This window comes from Haematobia irritans, chromosome 5 (genome assembly GCF_050003625.1).
Source record: "Haematobia irritans isolate KBUSLIRL chromosome 5, ASM5000362v1, whole genome shotgun sequence".
Lineage (NCBI taxonomy): Eukaryota > Metazoa > Arthropoda > Insecta > Diptera > Muscidae > Haematobia > Haematobia irritans.
Genome location: NC_134401.1, coordinates 134,041,011 through 134,060,781, shown reverse-complemented (window position 1 = coordinate 134,060,781; position 19,771 = coordinate 134,041,011). Strand labels below are relative to the sequence as shown.

Sequence of the window (19,771 nt, the reverse complement as noted above, 5' to 3'; positions counted from 1 at the left end):
ACTGTTAAGCTCAATGACAAGGGACCTCCTTTTTATAACCGAGTCCGAACGGCGTTCCACATTGCATTGAAACTTTGAAACCCTCAGTAATGTCACCAGCATTACTGAGGTGGGATAATCCACCGCTGAAAAACTTTTTGGTGTTGGGTCGAAGCAGGTATCGAACGCACGACCTCATGCAAGGCGGGCATGATATGAAAGGTGGCTCTATAGAAATAAAAATTTAACAAAATATTCTATAGAAATACAATACTGACAAAACTTTCTATAGAAATAACATTTTGTCTAAAGTTTCTATATAAATCAAATTTTAGCAAAACCTTCTATAAAAATAACATTTTGAGAAAATATTCTATAGACATAAAATGTTGACAAAGTTTTCTATAGAAAAAAATTTTGACAAAAATTTCCATAGAAATAAAATTTTGAGGAAAAATTTCTACAGAAATAAAATTTTGAGGAAAAATTTCTACAGAAATAAAATTTTGAGGAAATTTTCATTAGAAACGAAATTTTGAGAAAATTTTCTAAAGAAATAAAATTTTGCCAAAATCTTCTATAGAAATAAAATTTTATCAAAATTTTCTACAGAAATAAAAATTTGACAAAATTTTCTATAGAAATAAAATTTTGACAAAATTTTCTATAGAAATAAAATTTTGGCAAAATTTTCTATAGAAAAAAAAATTGACAAAATTTTATATAGAAATAAAATTTTGACAAAATTTTCTATAGAAATAAAATTTTGACAAAATTTTCTATAGAAATAACATTTTAACAAAATTTTCTAGAGAAAAAGAAATTGACAAAATTTTATATAGAAATAAAATTTTGACAACATTTTTAATAGAAATAACATTTTGACAAGATTTTCTAAAGAAATAATATTTTGAGAAAATTTTCTATAGAAATAAAATTTTTCGTTTTGTTTTGTTTTGTTTTGTATCCTCTCAGATTTCTGTTTGTTAAGCTACTCTTGTAGTTTAGTCAACGCAATGGTTTTTAAGCTGAGATCAAAACAACAAATAGATTGAAGTACAAACCAACAATAACAAAAAAAACTAATGAAGTAAGAGGAAGCACGCTTAAAATAAACCCAGCCAACTGCACTCAAATCGATGATTTGAAGGTGGCAAATGAAAAGATAAATGTTTGTACAAAAATTTATTTCGGCAAAAGACCACTATCATAAACCTGTTTTTGGAAGGTTCAAGTATGGTTCAATTTGGGTTTGGTGAACTACCAGAATTTGTTCTGATAATTGGTTGAAAGTTTTGCTGCAAGTAGAGAATGCTGATGAGGAATTGGTAACTCCGAAACGTGCTTCCATCCAACCATCTTGCAGTCTATAGGGCTTTGCCCAAATAAATTTGACAAACATTCTTTTCCTCTGTTTGTTAACCTACACTTGTAGTTTAGTCAACGCAATGGTTTTTAAGCTGAGATCACAACAACAAATATGGAAGAAATAAAATTTTGACAAAATTTTCTAAAGAAATAAAATTTTGAGCAAATCTTCTTCTATATATATAAAATTCAAATTATGTTTGTTTATTTGTTTGTTTGTTTGTTTGTTTGTTTGTTTGTTTGTTTATTTGTATGTTCCGGGTTGGCGCGAAAACGGCTGAACCGATTTACTTGAAACTTTCAGAGATCGTGGGGGGCACTCATGTGCTGAAAATAGGGTACCTCATTTTTTGACATATGGTCGCGGAGAGGAACCTCCCCTTTGTCCGACTTTTTGAAAATTAGACCAAAGTTGACCGATTTGCTTGAAATTTTCATTGAAGATTGGGGTTGGCATCTAGACAAAGATCCGCTACTTTATATTTCAATATTTGGTGGCGGAAGGGGACCTCCCCTTTTTGCGACTTTTTTTTAAAGTACAGTGAAAAAACTAAAATTCTCTAAATTATCTGAGATTTACAGAAAACATGTGGTGAGGTTATGGAATTAATATGGGGTACCTTCCCTTTTGAAACTTGGAACAAAATTATGCGATTTGCTTGAAATTTTCATTGAATGTTGGGGTTGGCATCTAGACAAAAATCCGCTACATTATTTTTCGGTATTTGTTCGGGGAGGGGGACCTCCCCTTTGCCGATTTTTTTTTTTTTTTTGGAAGTACAAACAAAACTAAACTCCCCCGACTGAAATTTTACGGAAAAAACGGGTTATGAAATTTATATCAGGTTCCTGATTTTTTAATAAAAATAAAAGGGCATAGGGAGACATCCGCTTCTCTTAAGTACATACAGAGAAACAATTAAACTTTACCGAGTTACTTGAGGACTGGGGAGAGGTTACGATATTAATAGTTGATACCTGATTTTGCGATATTTGGACGGAATAGAGGCCGCCCCTTTAGGCTTATAATTTGTTTGACATTTTCTGGGACGTTTACAAAAGATACGCTACATCACTTTTCGATATTTGGTCGGGGAGGAGGTCCTCCTCTAAAATTAAAAAAAAATAAGTTTTCTTGAAATTTACAAAAGCAGTGGGGGAAGGTTATGAATGAAGAGGCAACCTTCCTTGCCCCAGACTTGAAGGAAAGTTTTAAGAATTTTCAGGGAAGGTTAGGGGTGCTATTCACTACGGTGTTTGTCGATATTGTATCGGGGAAAGTGACGTCCCTTTAAAACAATACAGCAAAATTTAAACATCGCCGATCTACTTGAAATTTACAGGGAACGTGGGAGGAGGTGATTAAATTTATACATGATTTTTAAATTGGTATATGATTTTTCGATATCTGGTTGGGGAAGGGGAAAATTGAAATAAACTTTGTCGATTTACTTCGATAGAATTTATAGGGACCATTTAGTAGTTGCGAAATTAATATAGGGTACGTGATAGTCCGATATCAGGTCGGAGTGGTGCGAAGGTTGGGAGAGGGTGCCCTTTTGTCCGTTTTTTTCTTAAATTGAAAGTAGAGGGTTGTCCATAAATGGGAACTCGGTACATAATTTTATGATTTTTGCACAGGCTTCTGCCAGGCTTCTTTTTAGTAAAGAACTTAAATTTACATGAAATTGATAGCCAACGTAGTGGGTACATCATTTTCCAACATTTTAGCAAATGTTAATGTGGTAAAATTTTTTACTACGTTTGCTTTTTCCGATTTATTGGATAATATAGTGCTTAATTTTCAGATTTGTTGAGGAAAAGGATACCTTTCCTTGACAAACCACACTTAAAATTCACAAGAAATATCGAAGATTGTCCAACTACTTGAATACAGAACATTATTAAAAAAATTTGGAGGAAAGGGTACACCCTCTCCCGCGGAATTGGACCTATAAACGAAAAATCAAGTAGTCCGATTTGTTTAAAAGAATTCAAATCTTTTCGAATTTGTTTTCAGCACGAAGGATATAGTTGACTAAGTTAACGCAAAATGTTCCTCCAAATACGCTTCGGAAGGCGCAGCGAAGCGGGCCGGGTTACGCTAGTATTCTATAGAAATGGTTAGGTTAGGTTAGGTGCCAGCCCGATGTATCAGGCTCACTTAGACTATTCAGTCCATTGTGATACCACATGGGTGAACTTCTCTCTTATCACTGAGTGCTGCCCGATTCCATGTTAAGCTCAATGACAAGGGACCTCCTTTTTATAGCCGAGTCCGAACGGCGTTCCACATTGCAGTGAAACCACTTAGAGAAGCTTTGAAACCCTCAGAAATTTCACCAGCATTACTGAGGTGGGATAATCCACCGCTGAAAAACTGTTTGGGGTTCGGTCGAAGCAGGAATCGAACCCACGACCTTGTGTATGCAAGGCGGGCATGCTAACCATTGCACCACGGTGGTTGATTTCTATAGAAATAAAATTTTGACAAAATTTTTTAGCGAAATAAAATTTTGAAAAAATTTTTTAACGAAATAAAAATTGGACAAAATTTTCTATAAATTCAATATCTTTAAAAAAATGTAATTTTCGTGTTTTGGGTTTTCAAAGTCCATAGCGAGTATGTTCTCCCTTTTTGTAGAAGTGATAACTTTCCCTTGTTGGTGCAAGCTAAAATCGTTAAAAGATTTAAAATTCGACAAATTTACAATTTAAGGAATATTTATACAGCAAAAAAAAAACTGTCCATAATAGGCATCATTCATTCGTAGAGAAAATAGGTTTTGTTTTAATTTAGTTGGTTGTGGTAAAATTTCTTTAAAACGTTGACAGATTATTTTTGGCAAGAGTGGCAACCGTGTTTGTATCCCCCACAAGCCCAACTTAGTACATAGATTAAATTAAAAAAATACCGAAATTGTCTTGATACCGTATTCATTAGAATTTGACATAAAAATGCATATAAAATCGATCGAAATCCATTCATAAATCATATTTTCTTACACTCATAGTATTTAGATTTTCAAACAATAGTTTTTATCAAATATTCATATTTTTACTGAATGTCATTCCCCTTTATGTACTCATAATATATTTGATCTTTAAATGTTTTTTTCATTCTCTTATATCAATTTTCCATTTTAATACGCGTATATAATAATAATTTGTTTATTTTTGCCTTCACCAAATATTTTATTTGTTACATGTTTTGAAATGCACCTCAAGCCACAAAAAATAAATCATTTATCACTTAGCTTGATCTCCCTCAAATATTCGACTAAGCTATGTTAATACCCCCACACTACAAACTCTCTATTTTTTTCATGTATCCCTAGAGATGTTTTTTACCCCCAAATACAATACTGTATATATATTACACAATTATTTATTTATTATACAGGTCGATGGAGTAATGAAAAAAAAAAACAATTTTAGAAATTGTGTCATTTTGCACATATAAGGAATACAAAATTTTAGTGCCATCAAAAGTAATAAAATTATTTCTGTGCAGAAACAAAAATACAGTAAAACCTCTCAAATGTGTACAGTTACGGTCGCCTAAATTTTGTCCACTTATGGGAGGTAAATTTTAATGCAATAATAATCCACTTTTTAAAGGTGTCCGCTTTAAGGCCTGTCCCAGTTTGAGAAGTTGCACTGCACGACCAAAATATTTCCACAAAATTACACACAATTAACTATTTAATCAAGTTCATATACGAAGTCAGTTAAGAAATGATTTCAAATTTTTTAATTAAAATGTTAACTATCGCAATTAAGTCGATGACAATTGGTCGCCAAGATCTTGTAATATGGACGCCTTTCGACTTCTTCCTTAAAGGCCACGTAAGATCCACCCCAATAGCCTTTATTTTCAAATTCGAAATTTCAACGTTTTTGTTAAGGTCCGATTAGTCGGTTTTGATCACTATTAAAAGTCGGTCAACTATTAAAGGTTGGACGATGTTGGTCAACATCAAAAGTCGATTGATACAAAAAAATACCAAAGTCAATTCTTTTTTTTTTTTTTTTTTTTGACAAAAAGTCGATTGTCAAAAGTTCGATTTTCGATGTTTGCATTGGTAGCCTCTAACATGAATGCCCTCAACTTTCCTTGAGGGCAATGTTACAAGTAGCAGAGAGTAATTTTTTTGCGAAAATTAAATTAAATTATATTTATTTAATTGTAAATTAATTTAATCAATGATAAAATATAAAAATCTATGAAAATTTTAAATTTTTCAATTTTTTTATCAATTTTTGTCAATTTTTTTTTATATCCTCCACCATAGGATGGGGAGTATATAAACTTTGTCATTCCGTTTGTAACACATCGAAATATTGCTCTAAGACCCCATAAAGTATATGTATTTTAGGTCGTGGTGAAATTCTGAGTCGATCTGAGCATGTCCGTCCGTCTGTTGAAATTACGCTAACTTCCGAACAAAACAAGCTATCGACTTGAAACTTGGCACAAGTAGTTGTTATTGATGTAGGTCGGATGGTATTGCAAATGGGCCATATCGGTCCACTTTTACGTATAGCCCCCATATAAACGGACCCCCAAATTTGGCTTGCCGATCCTCTAAGAGAAGCAAATTTCATTCGATCCGGCTAACAACCATGCAAAAATTGGTCCACATCGGTCTATAATTATATATAGCCCACATATAAACCGACTCCCAGATTTGGCTTGCGGCGCCTCTAAGAGAAGCAAATTTCATCCGATCCGGCTGAAATTTTGTACATGGTGTTAGTATATGGTCTCCAACAACCATGCAAAAATTGGTCCGAGTCGGTCCATAATTATATATAGCCCCCATATAAACCGATCCCACGATTTGGCTTTCGGAGCCTGTAAGAGAAGCAAATTTCATCCGATCCGGCTGAAATCTGGAACATGGTGTTAGTATATGGTTTTTAACAACCATGCAAAAATTGGGCCATATCGGTCCATAATCATATATAGCCCCCATATAAACCGATCCCCCGATTTGGCTTTCGGAGCCTGTAAGAGAAGCAAATTTCATCTGATCCGGCTGAAATTTGGTACATGGTGTTGGTATATGGTCTCTAATAAGCATGCACAAATTGCTCCACATCGGTCCATAATTATATATAGCCCCCATATAAACCGAGCGCCAGATTTGTCTTGCAGACCCTCTAAGAGAAGCAAATTTCATCCGATCCGGCTGAAATCTGGAACATGGTGTTAGTATATGGTCTTTAACAACCATGCAAAAATTGGTCCACATCGGTCCATAATTATATATAGCCCCCATAAAAACCGATCCCCCGATTTGGCTTTCGGAGCCTGTAAGAGAAGCAAATTTCATCCGATCCAGCTGAAATTTAGAACATGGCGTTAGTATATGGTCTTTAACAACCATGCAAAAATTGGTCCACATCGGTCCATAATTATATATAGCCGCCATATAAACCGATCCCCAGATTTGGCTTGCGGAGCCTCTAAGAGAAGAAAATTTCATCCGATCCGGCTGAAATTTGGGACATGGTGTTAGTATATGGTATCTAATTATCATGCAAAAATTGGTCCACATCGGTCCATAATTATATATAGCCCCCATATAAACCGATCACCAGATTTGACCTCCGGAGACTCTTGGAAGACCAAAATTCATCTGATTCAGTTGATATTTGGTACGTGGTGTTAATATATGGCCTCAAACACCCATGCAAAAATTGGTCGAAATTGGTCCATAATTGTATACAGCCCCCATATAAACCGATCCCTAGATTTGACCTCCGGAAGCCCCTGGAAGAGCAAAATTCACCCGATCCGGCTGAAATTTGGAACATGGTGTTAGTATATAGTCTTTAACAACCATGCAAAAATTGGTCCACATCGGTCCATAATTATATATAGCCCCCATATAAACCGATCCCCCGATTTGGCTTGCGGAGCCTCTAAGAGAAGCAAATGTCATCCGATCCGGCTGAAATTTGGTACATGGTGTTAGTATATGGTCTCTAATAATCATGGAAAAATTGGTCCACATCGGTCCATAATTATATACAGCCCCCACATAAACCGATCACCAGATTTGACCTCCGGAGACTCTTGGAAGACCAAAATTCATCTGATTCAGTTGATATTTGGTACGTGGTGTTAATATATTGCCTCAAACACCCATGCAAAAATTGGTCGAAATTGGTCCATAATTAGGTATAGCCCCCATATGAACCGATCCCTAGATTTGACCTCCGGAAGCCCTTGGAAGAGCAAAATTCATTCGATTCGGTTGAAATTTGGTACGTGATGTTCGTATATGGTATCCAACAACCATGCAGGAATTGGTTCATATCGGTCCATAATTATATATAGCCCCCATATAAACCGATTCCCAGATTTGACCTCCGGTGCCTTTTGGAGAAGCAAAATACATCCGATCTGGTTGAAATTTGGTACGTGGTGGTAGTAAATGATATTTAACAGCCGTGCCAAAGGTGGTCCATATCAGACCATAATCATATATAGCCCCCATATAAACCGATCCCGAGATTTGGTTTTGGAGCCTCTTGGAGGAGCAAATTTCAGCCGAGTCAGTATATGCCCGTAACAACCATGTCTAACTAGGTCCATATCGGTCTATAGTTATATATAGCCCTCAAATAAATCGATCCCCAATCACACAAAAATTGATCCGTATCAAGTTCATATTTGTATATAGCCCCCATATAAGCGAACCCCATATTTCAATTCTGGCTCTCTACCACGTATGGACTAACTCACACTTTAGAAGGCGATGTTAAGAAGTTTTAAGATACCACAACCCAAGTAATTCGATTCTGGATGACAGTCTTTCGTAGAAGTTTCTACGCAATCCATGGTGGAGGGTACATAAGATTCGGCCTGGCTGAACTTACAGCAGTATATACTTGTTTTTAATTAAAATTGTAACTATCGCAATTAAGTCGATCCCACCTTGCGACTTCTTTCTTAAAGGCCACGTGAGATCCACCCCAATAGCCTTTCATATCAAAGTCGACATTTCGACGTTTTTATTAGGGTCCGATTAGTCGGTTTTGATTACTATAAAAAGTCGGTTATACGATGTTGGACAACATCAAAAGTCGATTTATCAAAAAAAAATCTAAAGTAAATTAGTCAATTCATTTTTTGACAAAAAGTCGATTGGTCGAAAGTTCGATTTTCGATGTTTGCATTGCTAGCCTCTAACATGAATGCCCTCAAATTTCTTTGAGGGCAACGTTACAAGTAGAAGAGAGCAATTTTTTTTTCGTAAATTAAATTAATTAAATTATATTTATTTAATTGTAAATTAAATTAATCAATGAATAAATAAAAAATCGAAAAAAAATCCAAAATTTTTCGTTTTTTATCAATTTTTTAATCAATTTTTTGTCAATTTTTATATCAATTTTTTTTTATCAATTTTTTTATCAAATTAGTTTTTATTTAATTGTAAATTAAATTAATCAATGAATAAATAAAAAAATCCAAAATTTTTCGTTTTTTATCAATTTTTTAATCAATTTTTTGTCAATTTTTATATCAATTTTTTTTATCAATTTTTTTTATCAAATTAGTTTTTATCAAAAAAATAATCAATTACTCAATCGTTTTGAGAAGATTCAAATTACAATGTCACATCAAATATTTATTCCTTAAATATTTTTTTCCATTGCTATCGACCTGTTTTGCTATTTATCCATATATTGTTTATTTTTTATAATTATGTTACTAATAATTCCCATTTTTTCCCATTATTCTATGTAGGGCAATCGTGATACATCTCCCTCACCGGCCCACTGGTATAAGAGTCGCAGTGTTATGATGGCCAGTATGAAGGCACGTCAAATGTTGACATGGATTCTAGGCAAGGAAGATTCCAAATTTAAAAATTGTGAAAATCTACAAGTCTTGTAAATTTGATTAAAACATCAAATGATAACAAAGCATATAAAGGGAAAAGGACAACAATATAATAATAAAAACAAAATTCAACATAAAAAAAAATTACAGGAACCAAAAACAACAAAAAAAAATAAAACAAATTCAATGTTGATAGAAAGCCTGCCTTTCTTTATATCAAAAAAAAACCAAAAACATAGGTAAAACACAATAATACTTTTATGATATAAGGTTTCTATAGAAAAATAAATAAATATTTTTGTAAAATAAATTGTACAATATTTTATGTTCAATTACCCCCAAAAAAAAATATTTCCCAAAGGAAATAATAAATATTTGTAAAAATTCTTAAAAAAAACATCAGAATTTTAAAAAATAAATAAAAGCCTGATAATCAAAATTAAATCAAATTTAATTAAAAATCACAATACAATGCTAAAGCCCCATACACAACACAACAACATGATTACATATAACAAATTTAATATATAAACATAAATATGTAAAAAAAAAAACAAAGAACATCAATAAATTGTTAAAACCAAAATACAAAAGAATGCAAGAAAATACCCTGAAAGTCTTTAGTTAAACAAAATATATTTATCTATATGATATTTATATACATTAAGAATAAGTAAATAATAACAATAATTATATTATAATCAAACAATTTGTAAAAAAAAATCATAAATAAATAAAGAAAAACCCCTATCATCATTAAAACAAACAACCTATGCAACCATGTGGATCCAAATTAAAGAAACTCTTTTTTGTGAAAATGTGAAAACCAATTTTTTCAGTCGTAATAGTTTTTATTAACATATACCATATTTAGTATAACTATATAATATATACAATAATACATAGCATACAAAAAAATAAACTTACATTACTGCAATATGAAAAAAGTAAAACGAAAAGTATTTATGTACTAAACAATAATAAATTGGAAAAATCAAAGAAACTGAACAAAAAACATTAAATAATATTAAGTTTATATATATATATTTACATATGTATATTTAATGAACATTTCTACTTAAATCCCCAAAAAAAAAAAAAAAATATTTGCATTAATATACCTAAAGTGGTTTTAGCAAAAACAAAATTAATTACTACTTATATGAAGTCAGTGGCAACAATTATAAAAACTTCTCTTTGGCCCATATGGCGTATTTGTAATCAAATATAGTCCACATACGCACCCATGGTAAATTTGATATACCATAAATGTCAATAGCTCAATAGAATTAGAGATAGTTCTCTCTACATTTAGAGATGGAGTGTTACTTAAGTGACTCTCGCAGCACTCATGAATATCTGCTGTGTAGTAACCAAGACTGTTATGTTATGATAAGTCATTGTTCTGAGGCACATAGCAGTTTTACACCTCAAATACTACCTGCTGTGGTCTATTAAATTTCTCCATGGTTTGTAATGGATTTTCGATAATTTATTTATTTCAATAATATATAATATACCAGATTAATACAATATCGTGGTACACGCATGGTTGCCACAGTTGGAAGAATTCCACCAAAAATGGTACATTTTTTAATGTTTGGAAGAATGGTAGGTAAATTTTCTATAGAAATAAAATGTTTTAGGTAAATAGAAATAACATGTTGACAAAATTTTCTATAGGAGTAAAATTTTGACAAAATTTTCTATAGAAATCAAATGTTGACAAAATTTTCTATAGAAAAAAAATTTTGACAAAATTTTCTATAGAAATACAATTTTTACAAAATTTTCCATAGCAATAAAATTTGACAAAATTTTCTATAGATTTAAAATTTTGACAAAATTTTCTATAGGAGTAAAATTTTGAATAAAAATGTCCATAGAAATAAAATTTTGACGAAAATTTTCTATAGAAATAAAATTTTGACAAAATATTCGATAGAAATAAATTTTTGACAAGTTTTCCTATAGAAACAAATTTTTGAAAAATTTTTCTATACAACTAAAATTTTGACAAAATTTTCTATAGAAATAAAATGTTGACAAAATTTTCTATAGGAGTTAAATTTTGACAAAATTTTCAAACGAAATAAAATTTTGACAAAATTTTCTATAGAAATAAAATTTTGAAGAATTGTAGGTAAATTTTCTATAGAAATAAAATGTTGACAAAATTTTCTATAGGTGTAAAATTTTGACAAAATTTCAATATCAATAAATTGTAAAAACCAAAAAATATAAAAGAATGCAAGAAAATACCCTGAAAGTCTTTAGTTAAACAAAATATATTTATCTATATGATATTAAGAGTAAAATTTTGACAAAATTTTCAATAGAAATAAAATTTTGACAAAATTTTCTATAGAAATAAAATTTTGAAGAATGGTAGGGAAATTTTCTATAGCAATAAAATGTTGACAAAATTTTCTATAGAAATACAATTTTCAGTAAGGTGTCATAAAACAGTATGACACCTGAAGATGAAGATTGACGATGTCAAATCGAAATATTGGCTTCAATAAAATAAAACTCAAATAAAAAACATCTGGAGTTTTTTCATTAATGACCTCGAGCTAGAATAAAACCAAAAATATTGAAATACAATTTTGACAAAATTTTCTATAGAAATACAATTTTTACAAAATTTTCCATAGAATAAAACTTTTGAAAAAATTTTTTTCTAGAAATAAAATTTTGACAAAATTTTCTATAGGCATACATTTTTACAAAATTTTCTTTAGCAATAAAATGTTGACAAACTTTTTATAGAAATAAAATGTTTACAAAATTTTCTAATGTGTCAAAATAAAATTTTGACAAAATTTTCTATAGAAATAAAATTTTGACAAAATTTTCTATAGAAATACAATTTTTACAAAATTTTCCATAGAAATAAAATTTGAAAATTTTTCTAGAGAAAAAAAATGTTGACAAAATTTTCTAAGGAGTAAAATTTTGAAAAAATTTTCCATAGAAATAAAATTTTGACGAAAATTTTGTATAGAAATAAAATTTTGACAAAATATTCTATAGAAATAAATTTTTGACAAATTACATACATAAATACATTTTTGACAAATTTTTCTATACAACTAAAATGTTGACAAAATTTTCTAGAGAAATAAAACTTTGATCCAATTTTCTATAGAAATAAAATTTTGACAAAACTTTCTATATTAATAAATATTTTGACATAATTTTCTATAGAAATAAAATTTAGACAAAAGTTTCTATAGAAGTAAAATTTTGACAAAATTTTCTATAAAAATAAAATTTTGACAAAATTTTCTATAGAAATACAATTTTTACAAAATTTTCCATAGCAATAAAATTTGACAAAATTTTCTATGGAAATAAAATGTTGACAAAATTTTCTATAGGAGTAAAATTTTGACAAAATTTTCCATAGAAATAAAATTTAGACGAAAATTTTCTATAGAAAAAAAATTGACAAAATATTCCATAGAAATAAATTTTTGACAAATTTTCTTATAGAAATAAAATTTTGACAAATTTTTCTATACAACTAAAATGTTGACAAAATTTTCTACAGAAATAAAACTTTGATCCAATTTTCTATAGAAATAAAATTTTGACATAATTTTCTATAGAAATAAAATTTTGTCAAAAGTTTCAATAGAAGTAAAATTTTGACAAAAGTTTCTATAGACATAAAATTTTGACAAAATTTTCTATAGAAATACAATTTTCAGTAAGGTGTCATAAAACATTAAAGTGCAATTCACTGTTGTTTTATTTAATTACCTGGCCCTGATGAAGATGGACGATGTCAAATCGAAATATTGGCTTCAATAAAATATAACTCAAATTAAAAAAGATCTGGAGTTTTTTCATTAATGACCTGGAGCTGGACTAAAACCAAAAATATAGAAATACAATTTTGACAAAATTTTCTATAGAAATACAATTTTTACAAAATTTTCTCTAGAAATAAAATTTTGACAAAATTTTCTATGGGCATAAACTTTTTACAAAATTTTCTTTAGCAATAAAATGTTGATAAAATTTTTATAGAAATAAAATGTTTACAAAATTTTCTATAGAAATTAAATTTTGACAAAATTTTTTATAGAAATAAAATTTTGACAAAATTTTCTACAGAAATAAAATTTGTTGTTGTTTTTGATTTTAGCTTAAAACCATGCATTGACTAAACTACAAGTGTAGCTTAACAAACAGAGGAAAATAATGTTTGTCAAATTTATTTGGGCAAAGCCCTATAGACTGCAAGATGGTTGGATGGACGCACGTTTCGGAATTACCACATTCCTCATCAGCATACTCTACTTGCAGCAAAACTATCAACCACTTATCAGAATAAAATGTTGACAAAATTTTCTATAGAAATAAACATTTGACAAAATTTTCTATAGGAGTAAAACTTTGATAAAAATGTTCTATAGAAATACAATTTTGGACAAATTTTACTATAGAAATAAAATTTTGACACAATTTTCTATAGAAATAAAACTTTGATCCAATTTTTTATATAAATAAAATTTTGACAAAATTTACTACAGAAATAGAATTATGACAAATTTTTACAAAATATTCTTGTTTACAAAAGTTTCTCTAGAAATAAAATTTTGACAAAACTTTCTATAGAAATAAAATTTTTACAAAATTTTCTTTAGCAATAAAATGTTTACAAAATTTTCTCTAGAAATAGATATTGAAAAAATCTTCAACCGGAATAAAATTTTGACAAAATTTTCTATAGAAATAAAATTTTGACAACATTTTCTATAGAAATAAAACTTTGACAAAATTTTTTATAGGAGTAAAATTTTGATAAAAATTTTCTATAGAAAAAAATGTTGACAAAATTTTCTATAAAATTAAATTTTGACAAAATTTTCTATAGAAAAAAATTTTTTGACAAAATTTTCTATAGGAGTAAAATTTTGATAAAAACTTTCTACATAAGTAAAATTTTGACAAAATTTACTACAGAAATAAAATTATGACCAAATTTTCTATAGAAATAACATTTTGACAAAATTATCTATAGAAATAAAATTTTTACAAAATTTTCTCTAGCAATAAAATGTTTACAAAAGTTTCTCTAGAAATAACATTTTGACAAAAGTTTCTATAGAAATAAAATTTTTACAAAATTTTCTTTAGCAATAAAATGTTTACAAAATTTTCTCTAAATTAGATATTGAAAAAATTTTCAACCGGAATAAAATTTTGACAAAATTTTCTATAGAAATAAAATTTTGACAAAATTTTCTTTAGCAATAAAATGTTTACAAAATTTTCTCTAGAAATAAAATTTTGACAAATTTTTCTATAGAAATAAAATTTTAACAAAATTTTCTATAGGAATAAAATTTTTACAAAATTTTCTTTAGCATTTTATTTTTTTATAGAAATAAAATTTTTACAAAATTTTCTATAGAAATTACATTTTGACAAAATTTTCTATAGAAATAAAATGTTGACAAAATTTTCTATAGAAATAAAATTTTGACAAAATTTTCTATAGGAGTAAAATTTTGATAAAAATTTTCTATAGAAATAAAATTTTTAAAAAAATTTCCATAGAAATAAAATTTTTAAAAAATTTTCCATAGCAATAAAATGTTGACAAAATTTTCTACAGAAATTAAATTTTGACAAAATTTTCTATAGAATTTAAATTTTGACAAACTTTGCTATAGAAATAAAATTTTTTATAGAAATGAAATTTTGAGAAAATTTTCTATAGAAATAAAATTTTGACAAAATTTTCTATAGGAGTAAAATCTTGATAAAAATTTTCCATAGAAATAAAATTTTTAAAAAATTTTCCATAGAAATAAAATTTTTAAAAAATTTTCCATAGCAATAAAATGTTGACAAAATTTTCTATAGAAATTAAATTTTGACAAAAATTTTCTATAGAATTAAAATTTTGACAAAATTCTCTATAGACTTAAAATTTTGACAAAATTTTCTATAGGAGTAAAATCTTGATAAAAATTTTCCATGGAAATAAAATTTTAAAAAAATTTCCATAGAAATAAAAATTTTAAAAACTTTTCCATAGAAATAAAATTTTTAAAAAATTTTCCATAGCAATAAAATGTTGACAAAATTTTCTGTAGAATTAAAATTTTGACAAAATTTTCTATAGAATTAAAATTTTGATAAAATTTGCTATAGAAATGAAATTTTGACAAAATTTTCTATAGAAATAAAATTTTGACATAATTTTCTATAGAAATAAAATTTTGACAACATTTTCTATAGGTTTAAATTTTTAACAAAATTTTCTATGGAAATAAAAATTTTGACAAAATTTTCTGTAGAAATAAAAATTTTGAAAAAATTTTCTATAGAAATAAAAATTGTTGATAACATTTCTATAGAAATAAAATTTTGACAAAATTTTCTATATAAGTAACATTTGCACAAAATTTTCTATAAAAATAATATTTTGATAACATTTCTTTAGAAAAAAAAATTTTGCACAATATTTTTTTTTTTTTTTTGTTTCGTAGGTTTTTGGTAATAATTTCTCCAAATTTTGGTATATTACTTTTGCCTTGAGTGCTAACCCTGGTTACACGACATTTTAAATATTGTAATAGTTCTTATATTAATTTGTTTTTCTTCAAAATGATAAACAAAAAAGTATATTAATTAAAAAAACTAAAACTATTTATTTAATATTTTATATAATAATTTTGCCCACCGACTTCATGTCAAGTTAAGGTTTCCCAAACAATTCAAATATAATAAATTACAAACAAACAAACAAAAACGCTCAATTATAAAATAATACAATATAAACAAAAAAACTATATTTAAGTTATCTGAAACTACCAAAGATATGTTTAACTCTACCGCTTCCACGAAAATATGTACATTTAAATCCTATCATCTTTTATTCATATTTTTACTTTATGAAACAAAAAAAAATAACTAGTTTGTGTTTTTTATATCAAAATATTTAAAAACAATTATTTAAATTTCAAAAGTCTTCCCTCCGTTTTTATGCTTCTCTTGTTTTTATCTATAACTGAATTTTCATGAATATCTTCATTTATATTGTATAATTTTATTCTAAAATATTTACACACTCTTTTTATTGTTTTACGTTTTCATTTTATTTTAAATAGCTACATACATATATACATGTAGATAATATATATATATGAAAAATATGTTTATAACAGTAAAAATTATAATTTGTGACATAATATGTTTAAAAACAACAAAATGGAACAATAAAATATATATATAAAGAAATCGTAAATAATTTTAAAGTTTTATTTTCAAGCAAGTAAGTGAAACTAAAGGAATAACAAAATTGACAACTATGAGATACCAAGCAACATTACCATTGAGAAGAAAAGCAAGTATATACAGTAGTAAGTTCGGCCGGGCCGAATCTTAAATGCCCACCACCATGAATCAAATATAATAGTTTCCTTTGAAAATTTCAGGGGGGTTTGATGACAGATATTCTCCCAAGCAGAGCAGTTCAACTAGTACACTTCCCGAAGATAAATTTAAAGATTTTACCTATGAAGACTAGATCAGATTCTGAATTTATAAGAACCATTTTTTGTTTGAGTTTTAGAGGAATCATAAACATCTCTTGTAAGTGTGCAAGAAAATGATGAAATAACGCCTTGATTTGAAACTTAAAATCTGTAGATTTTCATCCAAATTATTTAAACGATTACGAGAAGTAAAATAAAATAAAGTAAAAAGATTTTGCATTCAGTTGCAAGCAATTTTCATGATCAGTGCGCCTTCTATACCCTCAATAAGTGAAATCGGTCTATATGGAGGCCTTACCAAATGGACCGATAAAACTAAATCATATACACTTTATTATGGGTCTAAAATGCCAGTATATTTTCAATTTGTGGCACATCGGATAAAAACTACAATTTCTAGAAACCCTAGAAGTTAAATCGGGAGTTCGGTGTAATGGGGGCTATACCAAAACATGGAAGGATACACGCAGTATTCAGCACATTTAATGGCAGTTCTAGAATCTAGACCCCTAATCGGAAGGCCGGTTTATAAGGGGGCTATATCAAAACCTGTACCGATACACAATATATTCGGCACATTTCTTTATTTTCCTAGAATACCTCTAGATTTCCAATTACAGGCAAATTGGACAAAAACTACGGATTCTAGAAGCCCAAGCAGGAAAATCGGTGGATCGGTCTATATGGGGGCTATATCGAAAGATGGTCCGATAATCACCATTTCCGGCACATCTCTTTATTTTCCTAGAATACCTCTAGATTTCCAATTTCAGGCAAATTGGGTAAAAACTACAGATTCTAGAAGCCCAAGAAGTAAAATGGGGAGATCGGTCTATATGGTGGCTATATCAAAACATGGACCGATACTCACCATTTTCGGTACCCCTCTTTATGGTCCTAGAATACCTCTAGATTTCCAATTTCAGGCAAATCGGACAAAAACTACGGATTCTAGAAGCCCAAGATCTAAAATCGGGGGATCGATCTATATGGGAGCTATACTAAAATATAGACCGATAATTATCATTTTTGGCACACCCCTTTATGGTCCTAGAATACCTCTAGATTTCCAATTTCAGGCAAATTAGATAAAAATTACGGATTCTAGAAGCCCAAGAAGTAAAATCGGGAGATCGGTTTAAATGGGGGCTATATCAAAACATGGTCCGATAATCACCATTTTCGGCACATCTCTTTATTTTCTTAGAATACCTCTAGATTTCCAATTTCAGGCAAATTGGGTAAAAACTACGAATTCTAGAAGACCATGAAGTAAAATCGGGAGATCGGTCTATATGGGAGCTATACCAAAACATGGACCGATACCCGCCAATTTCGACACACCAATTTTTGGTCTTAAAATACCTCTTGGTTTCCAATTTCAGGCAAATCGGATAGAAAATACACTTTCTAGACGCCCAAGAAGCAAAATCGGGAAATCGGTCCATATGGGGGCTCTACGAAAACATGGACCGATGGGCACCATTTTCGGTATACTTTTTGACGGTCCTAAAATACCTCTAAATTTCTAATTTCAGGCAAATTAGTTAAAAACTACAGTTTTTATAAGCCAAAGACCCCAAATCGGGAGGTCGGCTTATATGGGGACTATATCAAAATTTATACCGATATAGCCCATCTTCGAACTTCACCTGCCTGCAAACAAAAGACGAATCTGTGCCAAATTTCAGGACGATAGCGCTATTGTTGAAGGCTGTAGCGTGATTACAACAGGCAGACGGACATGCTTATATCGTCTTAGAATTTCTCCATGATCATGAATATATATATATTTTATATAGTCGGAAATCGATATTTCGATGTGTTACAAACGGAATGACAAACTTATTATACACCCGTCACCCGTAAAAAGAACTTTTTTATTAAAAAAAATACGAGTTAAATTAATTTAAATTAATTTCTTAATTGAAATGTCTTCAATCACAGAAATGATAGTATCAACTAAAAAATTAATTGAAATTCAATTAAAAATTTAATTGATCTAATTAAAAAATTAATTGAAACTATTAATTTTTATGATTGATTTTTGTTTCAATTATGGAAAATTTTGTCAAAATTGTATTTCTATAGAAAATTTTGTCAAATTTTTATTTCTATTGAAAATTTTGTCAAAATTGCATTTCTTTAGAAAATTTTGTCAAAATTTTATTTCTATTGAAAATTTTGAAATTTTATTTCTATAGAAAATTTTTTTCAAAATTTTACTTCTAAAGAAAATATTTCCAAAATTTTATTTCTAAAGAATATTTTGTCAAAATTTTATTTGTACAGAAAATTTTGTCTAATTTTATTTATATAGAAAATTTTGTTAAAATTTTATTTCTGTAGAATATTTTGTCACAATTTTATTTGTATAGAAAATTTTGTCAAAATTGTATTTCTATAGAAAATTTTGTCAAAATTTTATTTCTATTGAAAATTTTGTAAAAATTTTATTTCTATAGAAAATTTAGTCAAAATTTTATTCCTATTGAAAATTTTGTCGTCTTTTATTTCTATAGAATATTTTGTCAAAATTTTATTTGTATAGAAAATTTTGTCAAATTTTATTTATATAGAAAAATTTGTCAAAATTTTATTTCTATTGAAAACTTTGTCAACTTTATTTCTATATGTTAGAAGATTTTGTCAAAATTTTATTTCTAAAGAATATTTTGTCACAATTTTATTTGTATAGAAAATTTAGTCAAATTTTATTTATATAGAAAATTTTGTCAAATTTTATTTATATAGAAAATTTTGTCAATTTTTTTTTTGTATTGAAAACTTTGTCAAATTTTATTTCTATATGTTAGAATATTCTATTGAAAATTTTGTCAAATTTTATTTCTATAGAAAATTTTGTCAAAATTTTATTTGTATAGAAAATTTTGTAAAAATTTTATTTCTATAGAAAATTTAGTCAAAATTTTATTCCTATTGAAAATTTTGTCAAATTTTATTTCTATAGAATTTTTTGTCAAAATTTTATTTCTATAGAAAATTTTGTCAAAATTTTATTTCTATAGAAAATTTTGGCAAA

The 19,771-nt window shown here is 28.1% G+C and overlaps 1 protein-coding gene across 3 annotated transcripts in view; it reads left to right on the top strand.

Moving 5' to 3' along the window:
* Window positions 1-10,790, top strand: part of Rgk3 (Rad, Gem/Kir family member 3) — a 257,419-nt gene extending 246,629 nt beyond the window's left edge. For all 3 annotated transcript variants that reach the window (XM_075311150.1, XM_075311149.1, XM_075311151.1), the window contains one exon: window positions 9,113-10,790. In XM_075311150.1, the coding sequence (XP_075167265.1) occupies window positions 9,113-9,262 (150 nt within the window). In that variant the 3' untranslated portion in view covers window positions 9,263-10,790. The remainder of the gene's footprint in view (window positions 1-9,112) is intronic.
* Window positions 10,791-19,771: the final 8,981 nt, after the last annotated feature.